This window comes from Littorina saxatilis, linkage group LG15 (assembly GCF_037325665.1).
Source record: "Littorina saxatilis isolate snail1 linkage group LG15, US_GU_Lsax_2.0, whole genome shotgun sequence".
Taxonomy (NCBI): domain Eukaryota; kingdom Metazoa; phylum Mollusca; class Gastropoda; order Littorinimorpha; family Littorinidae; genus Littorina; species Littorina saxatilis.
This window is the reverse complement of record NC_090259.1, coordinates 1,852,124-1,879,937: the sequence shown is the minus strand read 5'-3', so window position 1 is coordinate 1,879,937 and position 27,814 is coordinate 1,852,124. Positions and strand designations below refer to the sequence as shown.

Below are 27,814 nucleotides of genomic sequence, written 5' to 3'. Positions count from 1 at the left end.
TATTTTAGTTGATTGATTTCTGTTGAATCGGATTTTGTCCCTAGACTGAAAATGGTGGTTGACCACCTAGCCAAGCCGTACATCAAAGCTGGGTTGATAGACGAGTGGAAGAAAGACATGACTGTGATAGCTGAAAATCCGAACATCTACTGCAAACTGTGAGGTTTTTATTTTTATAATTCATTCATTTATTCTTCCATTTATTTTTTTCTTGTCTTTCTTCTGTTTCTCGTGCCCTGCATTCACGTGAAACTGTATCACTTCGCCCATTGGATGATGAAAACACTGTATCGCTTCGCCCATTGGATGATGAAAACACTGTATCGCTTCGCCCATTGGATGAAAACACTGTATCGCTTCGCCCATTGGATGATGAACAAACTGTATCGCTTCGCCCATTGGATGATGAACAAACTGTAATCGCCCATTGGATGATGAACAAATTGTATCGCTTTGCCCATTGGATGATGAAAAAACTGTATCGCTTCGCCCATTGGATGATAAACAAACTGTATCGCTTCGCCCATTGGATGATGAAAACACTGTATCGCTTCGCCCATTGGATGATGAAAACACTGTATCGCTTCGCCCATTGGATGATGAAAACACTGTATCGCTTCGCCCATTGGATGATGAACAAACTGTATCGCTTCGCCCATTGGATGATAAAAAAACTGTATCGCTTCGCCCATTGGATGATGAACAAACTGTATCGCTTCGTCCATTGGATGATGAACAAACTGTATCGCTTCGCCCATTGGATGATGAACAAACTGTATCGCTTCGCCCATTGGATGATGAACAAATTGTATCGCTTCGCCCATTGGATGATGAAAACACTGCATCGCTTTGCCCATTGGATGATGAACAATCTGTAATCGCCCATTGGATGATGAACAAACTGTATCGCTTCGCCCATTGGATGATGAACAAACTGTATCGCTTCGCCCATTGGATGATGAACAAACTGTATCGCTTCGCCCATTGGATGATGAACAAACTGTATCGCTTCGCCCATTGGATGATGAACAAACTGTATCGCTTCGCCCATTGGATGATGAAAAAACTGTATCGCTTCGCCCATTGGATGATGAACAAACTGTATCGCTTCGCCCATTGGATGATGAACAAACTGTAATCGCCCATTGGATGATGAACAAATTGTATCGCTTCGCCCATTGGATGATGAAAAAACTGTATCGCTTCGCCCATTGGATGATGAACAAACTGTATCGCTTCGCCCATTGGATGATGAAAAAACTGTATCGCTTCGCCCATTGGATGATGAACAAACTGTATCGCTTCGCCCATTTGATAATGTAAAAACACAGTTTGGATATCATGCTAAAATAAGATCATGAAAACTTGTAAATCTGCTTAGTGGAAATTGAAAATCAGATATTTGGTTAGTTTCTGTTAACCTTCATATAAATCTTGCTGTATTTCTTGTAAACATTGCACAATGACGAGGACGGACGTTTTTTCTAATGGATGACAGCCGTTTTTGTTATGTTTGCTAGATTTTTCATGACTGATTAAGTTATTTTAAGCTGGACAGTATCTTCAAATCCTTTAATACTACACGTAGTATAACTTCTTCTAGTTTCAAGAAGAAATTTATAGCTTTCGTCGGAGCTACGGATTGCATGCATCCACCACCTTGCGAAGTTGGAATACATCTCTGTTAGCTTTGATAGCGTATTTCAGTCGTAGTTACGCCTATATGATGAGACATGGTGGAGTAAATCGGTACCCTGCTACCTAACAAAGCTGGAATACATCTCTGTTAGCTTTGATAGCGTATTTCAGTCGTAGTTACGCCTATATGATGAGACATGGTGGAGTAAATCGGTACCCTGCTACCTGACAAAGCTGGAATATACGTTTGTGAACATACACTATTTCTGTTGCAGTCACACACACACACAGGCATGTTAAAGTAAATCTGCAAAGCTAGTAAAGCTAGCTGTTCTCTATTCTCAATTTATATCCCACCAATATTTTATTACATAAAATGAAAGTAGGGGAAAGTCGCTAAACCTGGAACAGTTAAGGAGAAACAGCCGTACCAGACAAAAAAATGGATATTGCAAAGCGTTCTTTATATTGTCACATACTAGACTCTATCAGTAAATAAACGAACCACAAAAAATAAAATAAAAGTCACGCAACTCATCAGACTGATCATAATAAAAATGTCTGCATTTGTTCCAGGTTGGACGCATGGGTGTGTAAAGTGGAACACTGTGTTGTCAAACTCGGAACACATACAAACACACCCTGACTCTCTTTCTAGCTCTGTCTGTGTCTCACACACACACATATACACCCACACACTCTCATTCACACACAAACAAGCACACTTTGCCACACACACAAGATAAATAAATACGTCATAACATTTTGATTAAGCCAATTTATGTAAATGTCTTTTTTCAACATCATATTTTGACTTTTACCAAGGAAATAACAAATCGGATAACAATTTAAGCCTTAAATGTAAAACATAAAGATAAATAAGGGCGAGGTCTAAAAAGGACTTTAAAAAAAAGGAAAAAATAGGGAAAGAACCGATTTTGCAGACAATGTCCTTTGTCTTCTACTGTCAGCGCAGTCATCATGTGATTTCTGTATGCACTTCTGGCACTATAACATATCCTCAGGGGAGTTGGTGCCACACATGAAGCAGTACCACGAAATTTTGCAGCTTCATTTGTACCCCTCTTCTGTTGACAAATAGATATAAAAGGGCTACCTGCCCAATTGACTAAATGTAAAAATCATTACGCATAAAGTCTCAAAGCAAATAACTAAGAACAGATTTAAGAACTGATTTTGCAGACACACAAAAATTGCTAAGTACAGATTTCGAAGTCCTTTTGTCCGCTGCTGTCAGACTGTGTGCACCTCTGGCACTGTATCATGTTCTCAGGGGAGTTGGTGCCACACATGAAGCAGTACCAAGTGCTTTCCCCCGGGATAGAACGCATCGTCGAGAATGTTCTCCTTTTTTCCCTCTGATCAGAAGATATTCCCCTCTTGTTTCTCTGAGCAGAAGATTTTGTAGCTTCATTCTTTCCTCTTTTCTGTTGACCTGCACGCCTTTTTGCAAGTGAAATCTCCAGCTTTTGCTTGTAAGGAGAAGATTGTTTTTTTCGTGATGATCTCTTCGACAAGCTTGTGGTTGTGCGTTGCAGGACATCAGCAGCAGGTAAGCTTACATTTGCTGCTGACACCAAGCAATCATAATGACCAGAATCTCCATGTACAGTTTACAAAACAACGATGGGGGTGACGTTGGCAAATTTATTTTAGCTTCAAGAATGCTATTGATTAGTTCTTGTTCTATCTCTGGTGTTAATGTAGAAGGTCTTCCTGTGAACTTTACTTCTTCTTTTGCAAATTTGTTTGTTTCCTTCTAAATGACTTTTAAGAGTTGTGACAGTAACACCATATGCTCTTGATGCGCAACGCAAACCCATATCTCCGTTTTTCACTGCCGACAAAGGCGCAGCCCATTTCTTCTGGTAACCACCGCCGTTCGGGTCTCATAATACTGTCAAACAAATCAATCCATCATTCAATAATACTTATAGAAAGGAAAAACACAACAAAACTGAAAAGAGAATTGAATACGTGAATAAAACAGCAGTGTTCTGTTTATTGTTTGATGAGGGTAAGATGGAACAGAATGCAGCAAAGCTGGAACACTGTTCCATGTTTGCCTCTCTTATGTGTTCCATCATTGCCGCATGGCACCTGCATGGATTTCGCGTTTTTTTGTTGGACACACGTGACGTTTCAAATCTTTTTTTCCGTTCACGTTATTGCGAATCTATGAAGGTTTATCACAGCAATCAACATTTTACGTGAACGTATGTAGATAAAGAGTAATAATACGAATTGTAGACGGTAGAAATAAGAAGAAGCCAGTGTACCAGTCAGCGTACCGCCCTCACCACAGCACCGAGACGGCGCTCCTGCGAATCACCACGGACCTCCTGAACGCAACAGATAGCGGTCTCGTCTCTGCCCTTGTGCTGCTGGACCTTTCCGCGGCCTTCGACACGATCGACCACCAGCTACTCGTCGATCGCCTCAGTTCCACGTTCGGCATTCACGACACCGCCCTCTCTTGGTTTAGGAACTACCTCCAGAACCGCTCTCAGACGGTCACCACTGATTCGTTCTCTTCTCAGCCTGTCCCTGTCCGCTTCGGCGTCCCACAAGGATCTGTCCTCGGCCCTGTCCTTTTCACCCTGTACACCCAACCCCTCTCCCTGGTCATCGAACGCCACGGCCTGAACTACAACTCCTTTGCCGATGACACGCAGCTCCAGAACAGCGCCAAGCCGGAGGACGTTGACGATCTCCTTGGATCCATCTCCAGTTGTTTCACTGACATCAAGAACTGGATGACTGAGAACAAGCTGAAGCTGAACAGTGAGAAGACGGAGGCCCTTCTCGTTGGAACACGACAGAAGATTGCTTCCCTCACTGTGACCGACCTCCAGCTGGATGACGCGACTGTTCCATTCTCCCCTGCTGTCAAGAGCCTTGGCGTCTTTCTCGACTCCACTCTCTCCATGCAGACACACATCTCCTTCATCATCAAGACCTGCTTTTTCCACCTACGACGCATCGCCTCCATCCGTCGCTACCTCACCCACGACGCCTGTGTCAAGCTGGTTGTCTCCCTCATCTTCAGTCGTCTGGACTACTGCAACTCCCTTCTGGCTGGCCTCCCCGCCTCATCCATTCATGGCCTACAACGAGTCCAGAACGCCGCTGCCAGGCTGACGTTGAGGAAGACGAAGCGAGACCACATCACCCCCCTACTTCGCTCCTTGCACTGGCTCCCTGTCAACACCCGTATCTCCTACAAACTGTCCACTCTGGTCTACAAGTGTCTCAACGACTCTGCTCCCGAGTACCTTCAATCCTCCCTGGACCTGTACACCCAGCCCTCCGACCGTCCCCTTCGTTCTGCTGCTGACCCTCTCCGCCTCCACATCCCTCGCTCGAAACTCGCATCTGCTGGTCAGCGTGCATTTCCCTCCGCGGGCCCCTCCGTCTGGAACTCCCTGCCGCTTGAGCTTCGCCAGAGCCCCTCTCTTGACGCGTTCAAGAGTAGGTTGAAGACTCAGTTCTTCCCGTAGCTGGCTGCGACTTTCATGCTCGACGTGATGTGTTGTGCCCCAAAAGACATTCTTGTGCTGTGCTCTGTGAGAGGTGTTTTCTTTGTGCTTCATAGTATTTTGTTTGGACCTAGCTATTGATGTGTACATTGTTGTTAAACAGTTGTTTGTTTACCAGGGTTTGCTAGTGTGTGATAGGGTTCGTGTCCGTCTGAAGATGTTAGTTTCTTTGTTAGTCCTGTGTTGACAACTCTTCGACAAGCGCTTAGAACTGTACCCACGGAATACGCGCTATATAAGCTTCATATTGATTGATTGATTGATTGAGGGGGCCCGGGTAGCTCAGGTGGTAGAGCACTGGACTTGTGATCGAGAGGTCGCTGGTTCGAATCCGGGCCGGGACGGACACGGGTCAACTTTATGTGCAGACCCAGAGACGGTATCCATCTCCCACCCCCGTGTCACCACAATGGCACGTTAAAGATCTTGGTCATTCTACCATAAGTGCAGATGGCTGATACCACCTAAACACGCAAACATCAAAAGCCGTGAGGGCGTAAAAACTCGAATCGTATAAACCAATTCATGTCCAATATAGGCAATTAAGACCTGACGGACAATAAGCCCCTTAAAATTTACTTTTTTTTTTTTATTGATTGATTGAGAAGGAAGAAAAGTTTAAAAACCGTACCATTTTTTTTGTTTTGCCGCGGTAGTCATTTTTTTTGCTGGAATAATATCAAGGAATGTCACTGGACATTTCTGCAAAACAATTGTTTATGAATTGTTCCCCGTTGATCGCATATTGAGGTGTTCCAAGTTGGCCGACTGTTCCAGGATTGGCGACTTTCCCTTAAGTCGAACAAAAAACTGTAACGAGTGCCCACATATTTTGGATGTCATGGAACACTTTTTCTATGAGTGTCCCCGAATTAGAAGGTGTTGGACTTATATTGAAAAAATGTTGAACAGTCTGACAGGTCGGGCTTGCTTATTGTCTATTACAGATGTATTATTCGGAATCGAAGAATGTCAGGAATCAGCGTTAATTAACCATGTTTTATTGATAGCAAAAATGTGCATCAGCAAAGTTAAGAAAACGAAATCGCATATTCCATTGGAAATTGTATTTCAACAAGAACTTGCGCTACGAAAGGTTTATCCCCATTGTCCTTAGTTAGATTGTTGTTGAATTAAAAAGTAATTTAATGGAAATGTAACCTGTAATGAAAAAGAAAACAAAATTAAAATTTCATTGAACAAAAAAAAAAGACCAATGAAGAAGGATATGCTCACCGCCAAAAACAAAAAAAACAAAAACAAAAAAAAAGAGGCAAAAAAGAAAGGGTTGAAGCTGCCTGCATGCAACTGAGATAAAAAAAAACAAGTCGCGTAAGGCGAAATTACAACATTTAGTCAAGCTGAATGAAACTGAACTCACTGCATTTTTACAGCAAGCGCGTCGTCAGTCCACCGCTCGATGCACAGGCAGTGAAATTGACAAGAAGAGCGGGGTAGTAGTTGCGCTGAGAAGGATAGCACGCTTTTCTTTATCTCTATTCTTTTTAACTTTCTGAGCGTGTTTTTAATCCAAACATATCACATCTATATGTTTTTGGAATCAGGAAACCACAAGGAATAAGATGAAATTGTTTTTAAATCGATTTCGGAAATTTTATTTTAATAATAATTTTTATATTTTTAATTTTCAGAGCTTGTTTTTAATCCGAATATAACATATTTATATGTTTTTGGAATCAGAAAATGATGAAGAATAAGATAAATGGAAATTTGGATCGTTTTAAAAAAAAATATTTTTTTTACAATTTTCAGATTTTTAATGACCAAAGTCATCAATTAATTTTTAAGCCACCAAGCTGAAATGCAATACCGAAGTCCGGCCTTCGTCGAAGATTGCTGGGCCAAAATTTCAATCAATTTGATTGAAAAATGAGGGTGTGACAGTGCCGCCTCAACTTTTACAAAAAGCCGGATATGACGTCATCAAAGGTATTTATCGAAAAAAAGAAAAAACATCCGGGGATATCATTCCCAGGAACTCTCATGTCAAATTTCATAAAGATCGGTCCAGTAGTTTGGTCTGAATCACTCTACACACACACACACACACAGACACACACACACACATAATAATAATAATGCAAACTTTTATAGCGCTATTCTAGAAAAATGTCTACTCTTAGCGCTTTACAATACATACATCGACCAAGCATACTATACACGCACAGGCAAAGAAACCGACCAAACATAACCAACAAACTATACATGCACAGGCAAAGAAAACGACCAAACATACAATACACGCACAGGCAAAGATAACGACCAAACATAAACAAACATACTATGACCAATCATAACCAACATACTATACGCGCGCAGGCAAAGAGAACAATCAGCACATGTAATAATTACTGACAACTAATGATGCAGGCATACAATGACAATCCAATACACAGCCTAGGCACAAGAACCACATAAGGCTTCTGTATAAAAACGTGTCAACAAGTAGAGGTTACACGCCGAGTCTCAGTGATTATCAAAAATAATGGTCGAAGTTAGCGGATCATGAAAAATGCGAGCTTTAGCGAGCTTTTTCATGACCGCGAACTGAGACCATTATTTTATTTTTATTTTTTTTAATTTTTTTTTTTTAAATTTTATTTATAATTCTTTCAGCTTACAACCTTTTCGACAAGACAAAACAAGCAAAAGGAAAAAAGAAAAGAAAATGAAAAAGAACGAAACGCGACAGGACAACGATAACATGTGTATCGTTAGTCGTATAGCATGGTATGCCATGTTATTGTTGATTGTTCGATTGTTTGTCAACAGAGTTTTTTCTCGATATATATTTCACGAAGGCACAGTTGGGGAAAGTTCTTCTTCTTCTTCTTCGGCGTTCCAGGGGGAAAGTTCAACAAAGCGAATAGTGTAGATCTGGGTCAACGAAGAAGAGTGTTCCTGGTGGAACGTGAAGTCCGTGAAGTCCGTGTCCGTCAGCAGCGTCAGGCGTGTTATGTAGGCGTGGTCGGCTTACCATCACTGTGTGCCACTGCAGTCTAGCATGACATGGCAACACGCCTCGATGTGTTGTTTCATTCTTTCTATCTGATCGGCGTACCTAAGCGGGTCAACATCGCACCATCGTCTGAGACAGCTAAGGATAATGCTGTATTGTAGATCAGTGTCTTCAGTTTCTTCAGTAAAATAAAACCAGTTGTCCACAACACCTTCTCTCAGTCCATACTGAAACACCATCCGGTCAGTCAATGCATACAGACAGTGGTGTCCATAGCGATGATCAAGGACAACTTTTCTCACAACAGGTGTCACGGCACACTCTAAGACTGCCTCTCTTTCCTTAGGCTTGAGTGAAGACAAATAATGGGTTACAGTATCGCGCCGATCTTCCCAATACTGAAGGAACTCGTCGTTCTCTGAATCCGTGTCGCTGGTGTCACACAACGTTTTATCTGTGTCAGGGTCTTGATCCATTGCAGAATCAGGCGGTTCCTGCGTGTAATTGTCGGTGTTGTTGTAATCAGGGCGCTGTGCCGTCTGACTGGGTGGGGTCTCAAACACATTGTCAACAACACCGGACTCAGCGTTTTGTTCCACACTTGTAATGCTGTCACTGTTTATGTTTACGTCGTGTGACTGACCTTTGACCTGATGTTGTCTTGTCGCCGCACGCTGCGTGTCTCGCCTGAGTTCGCTCGGTGACTTGCGTCGGTAGCGTGCAAAAGTGACTGGTTCGGGTTTCCCAATGGCGGATGCTGAGTCACTGTCCCATCTCAAGACGAGTGTCGTTGTTTTCCCCTTGCCGTGCACGTCCCATGAAGACAGGGAGCACTTCATGGCCAGAGTCTGCAGAACTGACTCTAAGGCGACTGGTAGTCCTGGAATGTCCATCATATAGGAACGAATGAAGAACTTTTGGATGAAAAAAGTGAGAGCTCAAAATCTCGCTGCTCGTTGGTAGCCAGGGGCAGATCACCCCACCATTATTTTTTATAATCACTGAGACGAGGCGTGTAACCTCTTTATTCCTCCTTTCTTCAGTTATTCAAAGAAAATATAGCGGTTGGACTTTACCACCACTATTGAAAATAAAAGTGTTGAGTATTTATGTGCGTGTCTGCTCAATCTGTGTGTATATGAATTAGTGTGTATGTATGCTTGTTGAGTGTGTATCTGAGACAAAGTCAAAGAGTGAAAATGAATGAACAGAAAGAGATGAAAGTATTTTAAGATTAAACTAAACTACAAAAACTCACAACCAAAACGTTAACCTTTACAACATTTATTAACTCTAAACAAATAACAACCGTTTCTGTAATCTATCTCAAGGGAGACAACTATTCTCTCATCAAAGTTCAAACTCAGGACTGCTGTTAGCACTCAAAAAAAACTAACACTAAAACCAATATAAGGTCTCTAAAGATTCACAGACTAAAAGGAACACTAGATTACATAGACAACTCACAATACTAATGACTTCACAAAAGACTCTTCACGACTGACAAACCGACCCAAACAGAGACCCACCACATGCCTGCACACACAGAACAACATGGCGCAAATTAGCTTCACAGCGACCGGTTATGATTATACATATTTCTTACTAAAAAACCAACAAACACAATAAACCAAACATAGGAATATGTTACTTAGATTCTTAGAAACAACCCTGCCAAATAAAACCCTTCAACTCACCTTGGAGTTGGACTCCTAAGCCAAAAACAACTCTTAGTTACATCAAGCTGTTCTTCTCTCGAAGACAAAAGTAGCGTCCCGCTAAGAATGCTGGGAACTATAAAAAAGGAAATTAAGAAGGGAAACAACTCGGAACCTTCTGACCTATACGTCTTTGACGAGGTTACTTCCCGTCCTCCACATACCTCCCAGCTTAATTATGTCGGCTCCGAACGACATGACACAAATTAACACATTTATAATAACCAACACTCATAACATCAAAATCCAACTCTTACTACAATACTACATTCCTGTTGCTAACACCTTCAGTGAAACCCGAGAGATGTCTACCTTTACGGAAAGTCCTGTCTACACCATAAAGTAAGCAATTACACCACCATTACTTATCAAGACTAATCAAGCCAATACCTGACCACTATTGAACAAGGCCCTTTAAGACTCAAAGTTCCAATACCGAGCAAGACTAAACAGTCATGACAGTAAAACCTCTAACATCTCTTACTGTGGATAAGAACAATAAGAACTTTAAACTCTAAATTTAAACTTAGAATAAACTTATTTACACATGTGGTCATCAGAATGACCCTTTAACACTACTACCAATAACAGACAGTCTTAATCAAACAATTTTTCCATCATAACTTGAAATGTCTGTATCATCTGAGATGCAACGTCATCTCGGCGGCTAGTCCTAGCCACAACTGTCTTGGGCAGTTTGTGCATATTTGAGTGTTTTCCTGCATTAACTCTCTTCGGCCTACGTCGTGGTGTCGGCCTTTCGGGGGATTCTGAAGATTCTGAGGAGTCTGATTCTGACCGTTCCGGTTCTGATCCGGAGGATTCAGGGGGTTGAAATGTAGGTAGTCGTACAGGTTTCGTACGAGGAGCAGGGACAGGTATTTCACACTTCTTTATCTCCTGTCTGCTGACATATTTCACATCACTTCCACGTTCAGATTTGATGCCAACTGGTGCACCATCAGAATCCGGGATTCTAGTGACTCTAAATTTCTCTTGCTTCCAGTGATCCTGGATTTTGTTTCGACCTAACGGATGGCTTCGCAACAACACGAGATCTCCAACTTTCAAATCATCTGCTTTCACCCTACCATCATGTCGAGCTTTACGTTCTGTAGCAGCCTGTTTCAAAGCTTTCATGGCGGTATCATGTGCAGTGGCTAACCGTTCTTGGTGTGTACGAACCCAGTCCGTTTGACTCTGAACTTTCTCGTTCTGGCTTATCCCCAAAAGGAAATCGACTGGCAATTTAGGTTTCTGACCGAACAGAAGTTCGAACGGGCTAAACCCAGTGGAAGCATGAGGGGTACAGTTATACACATAGATAACCTCTGACAGATTTTCTGTCCAACGTCTCTTTTTCTCTGGTGGTAGTGTTCGTAACAGGTTGTGTAACGTGCGATTAAACCTCTCGCATTGTGCGTTTCCCTGAGGGTGGTATGGGGTCGTGCGCGACTTGCTGACTCCGTACAATGTGCAAAGCTCTCTAATCACTTCACCCTCAAAGTTTCTGCCTCTATCGGAGTGAATTCTAGCTGGTATCCCAAACTTCTGGAACCATTCTTTCACTAGAACCTTAGCGACAGTAGTGGCCTTCTGATCTCTAGTCGGCACGGCAACGGTAAATTTTGTGAAAACATCTGTCAACACCAATACATTTTCACGACCGTCCGACGACTTTTCCAGCACGGTGAAGTCCATCGCTAAAACTTCCAAAGGCTTCGAAGCCAACAAATGACCCATGGGAACCTGACACCGAGTGTTCGGCATTTTCGCAAACGAACATCTTGTACACGACTTCACCCAGCGTGCCACATCTGCAAACATTCCTGGCCAATATGCACGCTCCTGCAAAAGTTGTGCTGTTCTCTTCTTTCCTTGGTGTCCTGTCGCATGTACTGACTCAAACACCGCCTGCCGAAGCTGTTTGGGCAACACGAGCTGTAGAACCGTGTCTTTTGTGTGAGGATGACAAATCTTCCTGAATAGCAAACCGTCCTTCTCAAGAAATCTGTCCCACTGTCTACACAAAGTACCAAAAGACAACCCACGTCCGGTCCTATCTTCCTGACTAGGGCACTGACCCTTTCTCCAAAACTGAAGAATGACTCCTATCTCGGGATCTTTTTCTTGTGCAAGTTTCAACTCTTCTGGTGTGATTGACGGTAGTGCCTGAGATGCTTCGTGGTTGTAATCACTATCCGACATGACTTTTCCATCACTGGTTGGCAAAGTCTCACTAGAACCATCACTAGAGTCTAGTCCTGTCATCGCAACTGTGACTTCATGGCTACTGAACCTAATCTCTGAAGGAATTTCAGTCGACCCGGTGGCAACTGTTGCAGCCACAACTTCTTCTTCATCATCAACCTGTTCATTGTCTACAGGGTTTCTCGAAAGACCGTCGGCGTTAGAATTTTCCTTGCCATGACCTGTATTTGATTTGGAAGTCAAAGAGAGACAACTGCGCTGCCCACCTCTGCTCTACAGCTCCAAGTTTTGCAGTGGAAAGGTAGCTCAGGGGGTTGTTATCTGTATACGCTATGAACTTGGACCCCAACAAGTACCCACGAAATTTTTCTGTAACGGCCCATTTGAGCGCTAACAGTTCAATTTTCATTGAACTGTAGTTGTGACTGTTTTTCTCTGTAGGCCGGAGTGTGCGGCTTGCATAAGCTATCACCCTACGTTTGCCTCCTTGGTCTTGGGACAACACGGCACCTAAACCATGCAAACTTGCGTCTGTCTCCAAAATGAAAGGTTGGCTATAGTCAGCATAGCCAAGCACGGGCGTTGTTGTCAACGCGACCTTCAAAGCATCGAATGCTTTCTGACACTCTATCGTCCAACCATCACCAAGATTTGGACCGTTTCTAGTTCTCTCTTTGACCATCTGTGACATTTGACCTACTAACGAATGCAATGGACCAGCAAGCTTAGAGAATCCAGAAACAAACCGGCGGTAGTAGGACGCGAAACCAAGAAATGATCTCAACTCTTTCAAGGTTTTTGGTACTGGCCACTGTTCTACAACCCTGATTTTTTCGGGATCTGTCGAAATGCCCTGATCTGAAACGACGTAACCCAAGTACTGAACTGATCTTCGACAGAACCTGCACTTTGCTGGATTGAGCTTGAGCCCCAGCTCTCTCAAACGTGACAAAACCTTCCGCAGCCTCTCAAGGTGTTCTTCAAACGTTTGACTGAAAACGAGGATATCATCAAGATACGCCAGGAGTATCTGGAACAGTAAATCATTCATCCCTGATGAAACGAGACGCTGAAAAGTCTGAGGAGCCGTGCACAACCCAAATGGCATTCTACGAAACTCATATAGACCAAACGGGGTTGTGAATGCCGTCTTGTGCTGATCCTTTTCTTCCATCGCCACTTGATGATAGCCTGACACTAAGTCCATCGAAGTGAAAAACCGAGCTCCATGAAGCGCATCCAGTGATTCCTCAATTCTCGGTAATGGGAAAGCGTCACGACGTGTTTTTGCATTCAGTCTTCTATAATCGACACACATCCGGAGTTCACCGTTCTTCTTGCGAACTAACACTATCGGCGCAGCATAAGGTGATGAACTCGGTTGTATGATCTCTTTCTCCATCAACTGCTGTATGTGTTTTCGTACCTCGTCAAGTTGATTCGGATGTATTCTACGAAAGGCTTGTGCCACCGGCACATCATCATCCGGGATGGTATGTTTCACCTTAGTCGTATATCCTACGTCAAGGTCGTTCTGATAGAGTGTATCTGCAAACTCTAACAACACACTTCTCAACTGTTCTTTCTCTTCTTCAGTACAGTCAGCTCCCGAAAGATCAATCTGAATGTTTTGTTTTTCTTTTTGCTTGCTTTCTGCTTGTGCCTGACTTACTACAATCTGATCATCTTCTTGACAAACAAGAACTTCTTGAACAACAATGTTCTGCACTGAGTGAACTGTACCTATCGGTGTTCTTCCTTGTAAGAAAATGTCTTCGTCGCTCAAATTGACAAGCGGAATCTGCCATTGTTCTCCACTAACAAGTGTCTGTGCTACAATGAACTTTGTGCTATGCTGGTTATGAAGTGGTTCAATCACCAACTCTTCATCATGATCTTCATCTTTCCCACGCTTCCCAGGGACAACAACACTGACAATCGATCTAGCTGGGATATGTACCCCATCTTTAGGTAATCGAACAATCTGACGACAGTCTTTTACCACCCTGGGCATTTTCATGTTGACCTCTGGAATGCCTTTGACGTCCGCAATCACATTGGTTCCCACAATCACAGCAGCCGCTGATGACGCATCTTTCTTAACAAAAACCCCTCTATTCTTGAGAACCTGACCTCCCACTTTTATGTCCAGAATGATGTACCCCAAATAAGGAATAGCCAAACCATTCGCGCCTACCAGTCTGATGAAATCCGCATTTTCAACCAGACTACTCTGCTGAAAGTGTTCCCTGTAAACCGTCTCGCTGATAATAGTGACTTGTGATCCTGTATCCCAGAGTCCTTCAAGTCTAACTCCTCCTATCTCTACCGAGACAACGGGTCTACCTCCAACTAAGCGTTTCCAAAAAGTGGAGCCTTCTTTGTCCTCTCCGTCACCAATATGGCTCTCTACAGCGACGGGTTTGGGTTTAAATCTTGCGTCTTCGGTCCTGCTACTGCGTTCGGGCATACCCGTTTCATGTGGCCAATGCCCTTACAACAAGCACAAATCGGCTTTCCATCATTTGTCCACTCAAAATGAAACCCTCGAGAGTTTAAGCCTCTCTGCTGCCTTCTTTGTCCATCAGCCGACGGAACAGTGGAACCTGACTGTGTCGCTCCAGTTTGCGGATTGACCTGTCCTACAACATCACAACTAGCAGACCCATGACCATCAATGATCTCGCTAACGTCTGCCCTAATTCTATGTTTCGGGGTTGGGGCATCATGAATTTCCTCCCACTCTAGTGCTGTTTTTCTCAACACCGAAAAGCTGACCTTGGATTTCTCTCTTTTCATCTCCCACACGAGACGCTTATCCTTCAAACCCTCGACAAAGTGATCACACAAGAGTGCTTCCTCACTGACCGACTGACCTAGTTCCTTCTGCCTATCTTTCAAAGCACGGAATTTTTCAAAGAGTTCACTAGCGTACTCGTGAACATTTTCATCTTTTCCCTGCACCCTTTCTGAGAAAGCTCTCAACACGACAGACACTGGCCTTTTATCACCGAAAGCCTCTTTCAAGATAGCCAAGATATCATCCACTGACTGATATGAAACTCCACAGGTTTTTACCTCCCTTTTTGCTCTACCTTCCAAGTGAGAAAACACAAAAGTAGCGGGGTCCTGTAGGAATGGCTGCTTCAACCTCTTCGATAAACTCTGTTAGACCATAGTCCCTATCAGTTTCTCCACTAAATTTCTTTTATCTTCCTCTTCTGTGGGACCACTACTGAGACATGACCGGGACTACCACTATCAGCTGGCAAGCGACCAAACATTCTTCCCTTCCCAAACCCGGGTTTCAAAGGCTTCAGATTACCTTCAAGTGGATCAGTCGACAACTGTTCTGTTTTGATCTTCTGCATCATTGGGGTATCTGGGAACAATGACATGTTGTTAGCACGTTTCTATCAATCTATGACTATTCTGACAAATCTCAAAACATGTAAAGTATGCAAATCACTGTTCTGTGTGAAAAGTCCAATAAAATGTCCAAATATATGCTCACTCACACATCATTCATCCATCATCATTTTTACGCATTGGCCGGCACGCCAAACGTTTAAAAGTTTGTGTTTCTTTCCTTTTAAAAACAATTCACACTCTTCAACTACAAATGATGCCTCCCAGCTCTGTTGCTGCACACCGCTTCGGACAGTCACCCTCTGCACGTTGCAGGTTGTTCCGCCTTCCAGCTCTGTTGCTGCACACCGCTTCGGACAGTCACCCTCACGCGGTCACGTGGTCCAGCTCCATAACAGTTGCAAGTGGTCCAGCCTCCCAGCTCTGTCGTTGCCCACGCTCCAGGACAGCCACCCTCAAGCGGTCCCGTAGTCCAACTCCATAACAGTGGCCAATGTGGTGGGTCAACACCAAATACAACACAACAGGACTTAAACACTCTAACCCTAAACAAAAACTAAACACCCACTATCCTATCACTAAACACAAAACCTAAACAAGACTATTCTTTCCAAACTTCAAATACACTGGTTTTTTTTCTTCTTTCTTTTTCTAACTCCACCCTACACTATACCTATCGAATCCTGTCGGGACGACGCCATTTATAGCGGTTGGACTTTACCACCACTATTGAAAATAAAAGTGTTGAGTATTTATGTGCGTGTCTGCTCAATCTGTGTGTATATGAATTAGTGTGTATGTATGCTTGTTGAGTGTGTATCTGAGACAAAGTCAAAGAGTGAAAATGAATGAACAGAAAGAGATGAAAGTATTTTAAGATTAAACTAAACTACAAAAACTCACAACCAAAACGTTAACCTTTACAACATTTATTAACTCTAAACAAATAACAACCGTTTCTGTAATCTATCTCAAGGGAGACAACTATTCTCTCATCAAAGTTCAAACTCAGGACTGCTGTTAGCACTCAAAAAAAACTAACACTAAAACCAATATAAGGTCTCTAAAGATTCACAGACTAAAAGGAACACTAGATTACATAGACAACTCACAAACTGACAATACTAATGACTTCACAAAAGACTCTTCACGACTGACAAACCGACCCAAACAGAGACCCACCACATGCCTGCACACACAGAACAACATGGCGCAAATTAGCTTCACAGCGACCGGTTATGATTATACATATTTCTTACTAAAAAACCAACAAACACAATAAACCAAACATAGGAATATGTTACTTAGATTCTTAGAAACAACCCTGCCAAATAAAACCCTTCAACTCACCTTGGAGTTGGACTCCTAAGCCAAAAACAACTCTTAGTTACATCAAGCTGTTCTTCTCTCGAAGACAAAAGTAGCGTCCCGCTAAGAATGCTGGGAACTATAAAAAAGGAAATTAAGAAGGGAAACAACTCGGAACCTTCTGACCTATACGTCTTTGACGAGGTTACTTCCCGTCCTCCACATAAAGAGGAGTTTTTTTGCGAAAGTTTGATCGAATCCTATTCTCTCAACCAGTCAACCTGCGCAGGCGATCGATTAATGCGCGGTTGTATAGTTCCGTGCAAATCATTCCATTCTGTTAACACTTCTTGTCAGTTTTCCTATTTTGGGCTAAAATCAAGTACACAGATATGCTGTTATTCTGCTGTGGCGGCAAAGGCAGATATTGTGTGTTCTGTATATGTTTTGGTATCGCTTAGAATAATGTTTTTTCGTCAAATGGGACTAGCAGACGAACTTTTGCACCCGTGTTCCAACGTTAAAAACTGTATGAAGTTCAGTTTTCTGGGGAAAATAGTGTATGAAACCCCTTTATGTTGTTTAAATTGATGAGATGTGTGCATTTGGTTGCGTGTGATCTGTTTATTAAATGAAATATTGTTGAAAACTGACCGTCGGATTGCAGTCTGTTGTCGAAGGAACTGAGTGAAAAGAAGGGGAACTACTCTTGTCGCTAGACAAAGTATGAGTTACTTGCCTTGGGAAATTGCTTGTGATGAACGGCTTGAGCACGGGAGATGAGATTCAGAAAACAACCGAACTCATGGATTTTATATGGAGATTCATGTGTTCAGGCCTGTAGTTGTTAATTTAAATGCGGTATGTTTGTATTGTTTGCTCCAGAGATGTATACTTCGTACATTAGAGCGTTCGGAACTTTTCAGTCGCAAAAAGTAGTACCGAAACAGAACAACCTCTCAACCCATTGCACTATCGAGGATTCAGGCTGTTGCTGGGTCGTTATTTGTTTGGTTGCTAGGTCATTATCGAAAAATAACTACCCCTACAAGTTTACAGAGGTAAAGAAGCAGAGGGGGGAATAATACTATTTACACACACACAGACAGTGCTGACACAAAGCGCAGAAAATATATATACGCGTTATTTTAGGCACTAGGTAGGGGGTGAGGTGGGGCGGGATGGGGTGGGTGGGGAGATGCTGGAGGGAAAATCACTTGCGCTGAAAGAGGTGTGTTTTGAGATTTGTCTTGAATGTAGTGAGAGAATCTGTGTGTCTGAGAGGCAGAGGTAATCTATTCCAGGTCACAGGGGCTTGATAGGCGAAGGACCTCTCGCCACATGTCTTTGTTTGCACTGTGGGGAGTCGGAAGAGTCGAGTGTCGGCGGCGGAGCGAAGCTGACGAGAGGGGGTGTAGAGATTGAGGAGTTCTGAGAAGTATTCTGGGGCAGAACCAGAAACGACGGCAAAAGAAAGAGAGGAGAGTTTGTATTCGATCCTTTTAGTGTAAAAAGAGAAAAAAAAGAGCAGTTTGAACTCTATGTGAAGGCTAGTAAAGCTAGCTGTTCTCTATGACGCAGGTCTGGACTGGTGACAGAAGCTGACCTAACTAACTGGAAGGAAGAGCAGTTTGAACTCTATGTGAAGGTACACTATTGTTAGCCAAGGAATGCAACAGATGTGTTGTGTGTGCCTGTCTCCGTCTCTATATTCCTCTCTCTTTATTGCCTTTAGTTTTTAAGCTATTTTATATTTATACAAATACAGAAGCCTTCTGCACTTTACAAAACTGGCTAGGCATGTTAACCTATTTGAAAGGTCCCTTTGGTTATGTTAAAACGATATCTGTTTGCCCCCCCCCCCCCCTCTCTCTCTCTCTCGTTTTTGATGGCAGACGGAATGGTTTTGGAGTCTGTGGTTGAAGTCGTGAAACTGGAGAATTTTTTTTCAAATGAATTTAAATCATTAGGTAAATGTCAACAACAACAACAACAACAACAACACAGTATTTTCTTTATCATTTTGCAGCACATTCTGGATTGTTTCGGACCCGGCCGATGTATGTTTGGCTCTGATTGGCCAGTTTGCACCCTGGCAAATGCATCATACAAAGACGTCTTCAACATCATGCTCCGATTGGTCAGAAAGCTGTCGCCTGGCAACGAACGTGCTATTTTTAGAGAAAACGCTATGAAGTTTTACGGTCTCAAATTATGAACATATGAAGAATGTGTGTTAACCATATACTGGCTTCTCTGCAGACATCAGTCCTTATAGTCCTTCTGTGTCCCGCTATGGTTTGCTATGCTATGGTATGCTATGCTAAGATATGATATGCTATGGTATGCTATGCTAAGATATGATATGCTATGGTATGCTATGCTAAGATATGATATGCTATGCTAAGATATGATATGCTATGGTATGCTATGCTAAGATATGATATGCTATGCCATGTTATGCTGTGCTATGCTATTGACCCAGGTGAGAGAAAATACGACACCAAACATATTATTACTTGTATAATTTTATTTTTTGACAGAAACATAATATCGAAGAAGCTGAAGTCAATTCTTTGTTATCCTGAGCAGCAAAAAGTACAAACACGCTGAATTTGTTTTTGTCGTTGATTCTGTGATATGTCATTGTTGGTATACACGTTTTTGATAGTGAGTGCTATATATGTATACATTTTTGTTCTGAAGATGCCTTGCAAGTTATCTTTGTTAGAATTACTGCCTCCTGGTTCTGAAGATGCCTTGCAAGTTATCTTTGTTAGAATTACTGCCTCCTGGTTCTGAAGATGCCTTGCAAGTTATCTTTGTTAGAATTACTGCCTCCTGGTTCCAATGCTGGGATGGCCTGTGGGTGTAATTTTACCATAACTATGAACACAACGCAACCGTTGATTCAGTAATACCATGGTTGCGGAGTGACGTCACTTAAACTTGATTTGCTTTCTTCATCTACGTCATAAGATCGATTGTCAGACTGATGTATTTCGTTTGTGAACTTTGACTTATTTTGGTGCTAAGGCTGTCCTTAGGTAAGCCGCGAAGTCCTTAGTTAAGCCGCGAAGTCCTTAGTTAAGCCGCGAAGTCCTTAGTTAAGCCGCGAAGTCCTTAGGTAAGCCGCGAAGTCTTTTTCTGTCCAAAAATTCAGTGCCAAAGCTTCGTGCAGCGAGCTTCATAAAGTACACTTCACGAAGTCGACTTCGCACAGGTAATATTTGGCTTTAGGCTATGGAGTTTGTAACCAACAGACGTGGCACAGGTAATATTTGGCTTTAGGCTATGGAGTTTGTAACCAACAGACGTGGCACAGGTAATATTTGGCTTTAGGCTATGGAGTTTGTAACCAACAGACGTGGCACAGGTAATATTTGGCTTTAGGCTATGGAGTTTGTAACCAACAGACGTGGCACAGGTAATATTTGGCTTTAGGCTATGGAGTTTGTAACCAACAGACGTGGCACAGGTAATATTTGGCTTTAGGCTATGGAGTTTGTAACCAACAGACGTGGCACAGGTAATATTTGGCTTTAGGCTATGGAGTTTGCAACCAACAGACGTGGCACAGGTAATATTTGGCTTTAGGCTATGGAGTTTGTAACCAACAGACGTGGCAACCAGGTAGAGGTACTACGCTGTGTGTGTGTGTGTGTGTGTGTGTATGTGTGTGTGTGGTGTGGTGTGTGTGTGGTGTGTGTGGTGTGGTGTGTGTGTGTGTGTGAGGTACTAACCATACACCATGTATCTTCAGGTTATACACATCTTCAGACTATGCGTGACTGAAGACATATACGAGACACATGAACTACTCAAATTCAGGATTTCTTTTATTGTTCATATAAATATTGGCTGTATAATTGATATTTATTCGAATAAAACAATGAGCTGCAATGCTCAAGTCAAACAAACACAATTGTGATATTCTCAATATATGTATACAAAGTTCTTCTGAAACTTACAAAGTACATAATCAGATCCGCATATATTCATCCAGTGTACAATAATGCAAAATCCGACTAAAACATGTGCAAATCAGCAACGGAATCTTTAACGTTATAAGCGGGAGACATGTACATGTTATCTTGATGATTCACAAGACACTGGTGTGCTTATGATTATGTCTTTGTAAATTGTATTATAAATTCGCAACAAAATGCAAACAACAGCACTGAACGCGAAAAGGAAAGTTTTGAACTGAATTAAGGTTACATAAATTTAAGTGTCAAAACCAAGAAACAGAAAGACCAGACGGCGGGGCCTTGCAGTTACCTGGCTCCCACCTCCGTCACTTGCTAGGGCTAACCCTAACCCTAACCCTAACCCTAACCCTAAGTGTCAAAACCAAGAAACAGAAAGACCAGACGGCGGGGCCTTGCAGTTATCTGGGTCCCACCTCCGTCACTTGGTTTAAACACAATTATCTGGGTCCCACCTCCGTCACTTGGTTTAAACACAATTATCTGGGTCCCACCTCCGTCACTTGGTTTAAACACAATTATCTGGGTCCCACCTCCGTCACTTGGTTTAAACACAATTATCTGGGCCCCACCTCCGTCACTTGGTTTAAACACAATTATCTGGGTCCCACCTCCGTCACTTGGTTTAAACACAATTATCTGGGTCCCACCTCCGTCACTTGGTTTAAACACAATTATCTGGGTCCCACCTCCGTCACTTGCTTTAAACACAATTACCTGGGTCCCACCTCCGTCACTTGGTTTAAACACAATTACCTGGGTCTCACCTCCGTCACTTGGTTTAAACACAATTATCTGGGTCCCACCTCCGTCACTTGGTTTAAACACAATTACCTGGGTCCCACCTCCGTCACTTGGTTTAAACACAATTATCTGGGTCCCACCTCCGTCACTTGGTTTAAACACAATTATCTGGGTCCCACCTCCGTCACTTGGTTTAAACACAATTACCTGGGTCCCACCTCCGTCACTTGGTTTAAACACAATTATCTGGGTCCCACCTCCGTCACTTGCTTTAAACACAATTATCTGGGTCCCACCTCCGTCACTTGGTTTAAACACAATTATCTGGGCCCCACCTCCGTCACTTGGTTTAAACACAATTATCTGGGCCCCACCTCCGTCACTTGGTTTAAACACAATTATCTGGGTCCCACCTCCGTCACTTGGTTTAAACACAATTATCTGGGTCCCACCTCCGTCACTTGGTTTAAACACAATTATCTGGGTCCCACCTCCGTCACTTGGTTTAAACACAATTACCTGGGTCCCACCTCCGTCACTTGGTTTAAACACAATTACCTGGGTCCCACCTCCGTCACTTGGTTTAAACACAATTACCTGGGTCCCACCTCCGTCACTTGGTTTAAACACAATTATCTGGGTCCCACCTCCGTCACTTGGTTTAAACACAATTACCTGGGTCCCACCTCCGTCACTTGGTTTAAACACAATTATCTGGGTCCCACCTCCGTCACTTGGTTTAAACACAATTATCTGGGTCCCACCTCCGTCACTTGGTTTAAACACAATTACCTGGGTCCCACCTCCGTCACTTGGTTTAAACACAATTACCTGGGTCCCACCTCCGTCACTTGGTTTAAACACAATTACCTGGGTCCCACCTCCGTCACTTGGTTTAAACACAATTACCTGGGTCCCACCTCCGTCACTTGCTAGGGCTAACCCTAACCCTAACCCTAACCCTAACCCTAACCCTAAGTGTCAAAACCAAGAAACAGAAAGACCAGACGGCGGGGCCTTGCAATTATCTGGGTCCCACCTCCGTCACTTGGTTTAAACACAATTACCTGGGTCCCACCTCCGTCACTTGGTTTAAACACAATTATCTGGGTCCCACCTCCGTCACTTGGTTTAAACACAATTATCTGGGCCCCACCTCCGTCACTTGGTTTAAACACAATTATCTGGGTCCCACCTCCGTCACTTGGTTTAAACACAATTATCTGGGTCCCACCTCCGTCACTTGGTTTAAACACAATTATCTGGGTCCCACCTCCGTCACTTGGTTTAAACACAATTACCTGGGTCCCACCTCCGTCACTTGGTTTAAACACAATTACCTGGGTCCCACCTCCGTCACTTGGTTTAAACACAATTATCTGGGTCCCACCTCCGTCACTTGGTTTAAACACAATTACCTGGGTCCCACCTCCGTCACTTGGTTTAAACACAATTATCTGGGTCCCACCTCCGTCACTTGGTTTAAACACAATTATCTGGGTCCCACCTCCGTCACTTGGTTTAAACACAATTACCTGGGTCCCACCTCCGTCACTTGGTTTAAACACAATTACCTGGGTCCCACCTCCGTCACTTGGTTTAAACACAATTACCTGGGTCCCACCTCCGTCACTTGGTTTAAACACAATTACCTGGGTCCCACCTCCGTCACTTGGTTTAAACACAATTACCTGGGTCCCACCTCCGTCACTTGGTTTAAACACAATTATCTGGGTCCCACCTCCGTCAGTTGGTTTAAACACAATTATCTGGGTCCCACCTCCGTCACTTGGTTTAAACACAATTACCTGGGTCCCACCTCCGTCACTTGGTTTAAACACAATTACCTGGGTCCCACCTCCGTCACTTGGTTTAAACACAATTACCTGGGTCCCACCTCCGTCACTTGGTTTAAACACAATTACCTGGGTCCCACCTCCGTCACTTGGTTTAAACACAATTATCTGGGTCCCACCTCCGTCACTTGGTTTAAACACAATTACCTGGGTCCCACCTCCGTCACTTGCTTTAAACACAATTATCTGGGTCCCACCTCCGTCACTTGGTTTAAACACAATTATCTGGGTCCCACCTCCGTCACTTGGTTTAAACACAATTATCTGGGTCCCACCTCCGTCACTTGGTTTAAACACAATTACCTGGGTCCCACCTCCGTCACTTGGTTTAAACACAATTACCTGGGTCCCACCTCCGTCACTTGGTTTAAACACAATTACCTGGGTCCCACCTCCGTCACTTGGTTTAAACACAATTACCTGGGTCCCACCTCCGTCACTTGGTTTAAACACAATTACCTGGGTCCCACCTCCGTCACTTGGTTTAAACACAATTATCTGGGTCCCACCTCCGTCACTTGGTTTAAACACAATTATCTGGGTCCCACCTCCGTCACTTGGTTTAAACACAATTATCTGGGTCCCACCTCCGTCACTTGGTTTAAACACAATTACCTGGGTCCCACCTCCGTCACTTGCTTTAAACACAATTATCTGGGTCCCACCTCCGTCACTTGGTTTAAACACAATTACCTGGGTCCCACCTCCGTCACTTGGTTTAAACACAATTACCCGGGTCCCACCTCCGTCACTTGGTTTAAACACAATTACCTGGGTCCCACCTCCGTCACTTGGTTTAAACACAATTACCTGGGTCCCACCTCCGTCACTTGGTTTAAACACAATTATCTGGGTCCCACCTCCGTCACTTGGTTTAAACACAATTATCTGGGTCCCACCTCCGTCACTTGGTTTAAACACAATTATCTGGGTCCCACCTCCGTCACTTGGTTTAAACACAATTATCTGGGTCCCACCTCCGTCACTTGGTTTAAACACAATTATCTGGGTCCCACCTCCGTCACTTGGTTTAAACACAATTACCTGGGTCCCACCTCCGTCACTTGGTTTAAACACAATTACCTGGGTCCCACCTCCGTCACTTGGTTTAAACACAATTACCTGGGTCCCACCTCCGTCACTTGGTTTAAACACAATTACCTGGGTCCCACCTCCGTCACTTGGTTTAAACACAATTATCTGGGTCCCACCTCCGTCACTTGGTTTAAACACAATTATCTGGGTCCCACCTCCGTCACTTGGTTTAAACACAATTATCTGGGTCCCACCTCCGTCACTTGGTTTAAACACAATTACCTGGGTCCCACCTCCGTCACTTGGTTTAAACACAATTATCTGGGTCCCACCTCCGTCACTTGCTTTAAACACAATTATCTGGGTCCCACCTCCGTCACTTGGTTTAAACACAATTACCTGGGTCCCACCTCCGTCACTTGGTTTAAACACAATTATCTGGGTCCCACCTCCGTCACTTGGTTTAAACACAATTATCTGGGTCCCACCTCCGTCACTTGGTTTAAACACAATTATCTGGGTCCCACCTCCGTCACTTGGTTTAAACACAATTATCTGGGTCCCACCTCCGTCACTTGCTTTAAACACAATTATCTGGGTCCCACCTCCGTCACTTGGTTTAAACACAATTATCTGGGTCCCACCTCCGTCACTTGGTTTAAACACAATTATCTGGGTCCCACCTCCGTCACTTGGTTTAAACACAATTATCTGGGTCCCACCTCCGTCACTTGGTTTAAACACAATTATCTGGGTCCCACCTCCGTCACTTGGTTTAAACACAATTTTATTAAAAAAAACATGACATGAAACAATTGACAAAAATGCAGCTAGGACACGAACTCAAGCAAATGCTTATTTCACGTGACCATAACAATACTTCCGTCAGTTAAGAAAACGCAGACAAAAGTTTACATGAGGTAAACGTACACAGAAACAACAGGAAGAGTCAATGCTCAAGCGACTCACCTACGTCATAAGTGATATTAATCAGACTGGAATGTTTTGAAAGAATTCATCTGAGCGGGGTTTCTCTTCTTGTCAGAAACTTACGTTTTAACAAACACTTTACTAGCACCATTTCGGAGCAAAATTGTTTTACTGAGTCCTCGAACAAGAACAAGAACAAGAAACGAAAGCAGAGACGAATATTTATGAGAATGAAAGGAGGACGAACAAAAATTGCTAAGAGGCATGCACTTTGATGAAAGCTTCAAGATTAAGGACATAAAACAGCCTCCTGTTCCTCCCCTCACTGTGATGAAAGCTTCAAGATTAAGGACATAAAACAGCCTCCTGTTCCTCCCCTCACTGTGATGAAAGCTTCAAGATTAAGGACATAAAACAGCCTCCTGTTCCTCCCCTCACTGTGATGAAAGCTTCAAGATTAAGGACATAAAACAGCCTCCTGTTCCTCCCCTCACTTTGATGAAAGCTTCAAGATTAAGGACATAAAACAGCCTCCTGTTCCTCCCCTCACTGTGATGAAAGCTTCAAGATTAAGGACATAAAACAGCCTCCTGTTCCTCCCCTCACTGTGATGAAAGCTTCAAGATTAAGGACATAAAACAGCCTCCTGTTCCTCCCCTCACTGTGATGAAAGCTTCAAGATTAAGGACATAAAACAGCCTCCTGTTCCTCCCCTCACTGTGATGAAAGCTTCAAGATTAAGGTTAGGGTTAGGGTTCCTCCTGTTCCTCCCCTCCCGCCCCCTCAAGACCCCTTAGATAAACAATAATAACAACAACAACACCCAAACAAACACATAAACCATCAACAACAACAACAACAACAACAACAACACCCAAACAAACACATAAACCATCAACAACAACAACAACAACAACAACACCCAAACAAACACATAAACCAACAACAACAACAACAGCAACAACAACAACACCCAAACAAACACATAAACCATCATCAACAACAACAACAGCAACAACAACAACAACAAAGAATAACAACAAACAAATGCAGAAAGAACCTCCCCATCTCCTTCCATCTTATTTAAACGATTAAAAACGAACTGAAAACATCTTAAATAATCTGAACATAGCTCCACAAACTCTGACCCATACAAAACAGTGCATTCACCCATGATAGAAATAACACACACAAAAATACAAAAATTCCTTATCAAGCAAAACATTGGACGGGGAAGACACTCCCAGAACAAACTCTTCTACAAACACTTCCACAAACAATGTAACTACAAAGCAACTTGAACAACTAGAACACGCCTCGCAACCAAAAGCAATAAAACTTGTCCCTCATCAATGACAGATAGTGCAGAAACCTGTCTTCAAGAGTTCGAATTAAAAGCATAACAAGATGTCTGTTTGTCTGTCTGTCTGTAAAAAAAATCCATTTCAAACGGCAGAAATTAATATGTAAGCGCCTAGGGCTATATCTAGATTAGGCGCATACAAATGATCACAATAATAATAACAATAATAATAATAACAAAACAAAAACACCACCACAAAAAAAGAAACTACAACTCCCTTCCCCCCAAATCAACCATAAAAAAAACACCACCACAATCAACCGAAAAATGCGATGAGGAAGACGGTCCAGGCCATAATGAAAATGGCGAGGAAGTCGAGGAACTTGCGGATCCAGGGCTTCTCTCCCTTGCCGCGGTATTTCAGCGCTTCTTCTTCTTCCATTGCCTTCGTCATGCGTTTCGGCGTGAAGCTCGAGTAACAGCACACAATGTTGTACAGCCGGCGGTTCCACGGTAGCTTGGTTTCTGGAACAAATATTGAATAATGATTATGTCATCATTCAGAACCAGAACTGAAAGCCGGCGGTTCCATGATAGTTTGGTTTTTGAAACAAATATTGAATAATATATCATCATTCAGAACCAGAACTGAAAGCCGGCGGTTCCATGATAGTTTGGTTTTTGAAACAAATATTGAATAATATATCATCATTCAGAACCAGAACTGAAAGCCGGCGGTTCCATGATAGTTTGGTTTTTGAAACAAATATTGGAAGACAAGTGAGGCTTAGTGGTGAAAACTCGAGTAACAGCACTGGATATAAAACAAGTCGCGTGAAGCGATATTACTACATTTTTGTCAATCTGTCGAACTCACAGAATGATACTGAGCGTACTGCATTTCACGACAATAGCTTTGTCGATTATGCGAGGCAGGCTCGCTTATGGCTTGAAGTGACAAGCCAGTATAGCGCTTCACAGGGAAGCGCGCTTTTTTGTATTCTTTTTAACTTTCTGAGCTTGTTTTTAATCCAGATATATCATATCTGTTTGCTTTTGGAACCAGGTATAATGATAAAGAATAATATGAAATTATTTTGGATCGAGAATCAACAAACAAGAAACACACACACACACACACACACACACACACACACACACACACACACACAC

The 27,814-nt window shown here is 43.0% G+C and overlaps 2 protein-coding genes across 4 annotated transcripts in view; one reads left to right on the top strand and one right to left on the bottom strand.

Annotated features, from left to right (window-relative positions):
* Positions 1 to 20,478, top strand: part of LOC138948187 (L-fucono-1,5-lactonase-like) — a 57,349-nt gene extending 36,871 nt beyond the window's left edge. The window contains exons 7-9 of one of the 3 annotated variants that reach the window (XM_070319690.1): positions 45 to 158; positions 18,366 to 18,432; positions 18,814 to 20,478. In XM_070319690.1, coding sequence (XP_070175791.1) covers positions 45 to 158; positions 18,366 to 18,432; positions 18,814 to 19,002 — 370 coding nt within the window. In that variant the 3' untranslated portion in view covers positions 19,003 to 20,478. The remainder of the gene's footprint in view (positions 1 to 44; positions 159 to 18,365; positions 18,433 to 18,813) is intronic. The other 2 variants (XM_070319692.1, XM_070319691.1) reach the window with 2 other exon arrangements.
* Positions 20,479 to 20,605: 127 nt separating this feature from the next.
* Positions 20,606 to 27,814, bottom strand: part of LOC138948184 (sodium/mannose cotransporter SLC5A10-like) — a 77,227-nt gene continuing 70,018 nt past the window's right edge. The window contains exons 15-22 of the mRNA XM_070319684.1: positions 25,170 to 27,166; positions 24,936 to 25,013; positions 24,741 to 24,779; positions 24,000 to 24,038; positions 23,532 to 23,648; positions 21,775 to 21,813; positions 21,463 to 21,501; positions 20,606 to 21,076 (exon numbers count right to left, since the gene is read on the bottom strand). Coding sequence (XP_070175785.1) covers positions 26,958 to 27,166 — 209 coding nt within the window. The 3' untranslated portion in view covers positions 20,606 to 21,076; positions 21,463 to 21,501; positions 21,775 to 21,813; ... (3 more) ...; positions 24,936 to 25,013; positions 25,170 to 26,957. The remainder of the gene's footprint in view (positions 21,077 to 21,462; positions 21,502 to 21,774; positions 21,814 to 23,531; positions 23,649 to 23,999; positions 24,039 to 24,740; positions 24,780 to 24,935; positions 25,014 to 25,169; positions 27,167 to 27,814) is intronic.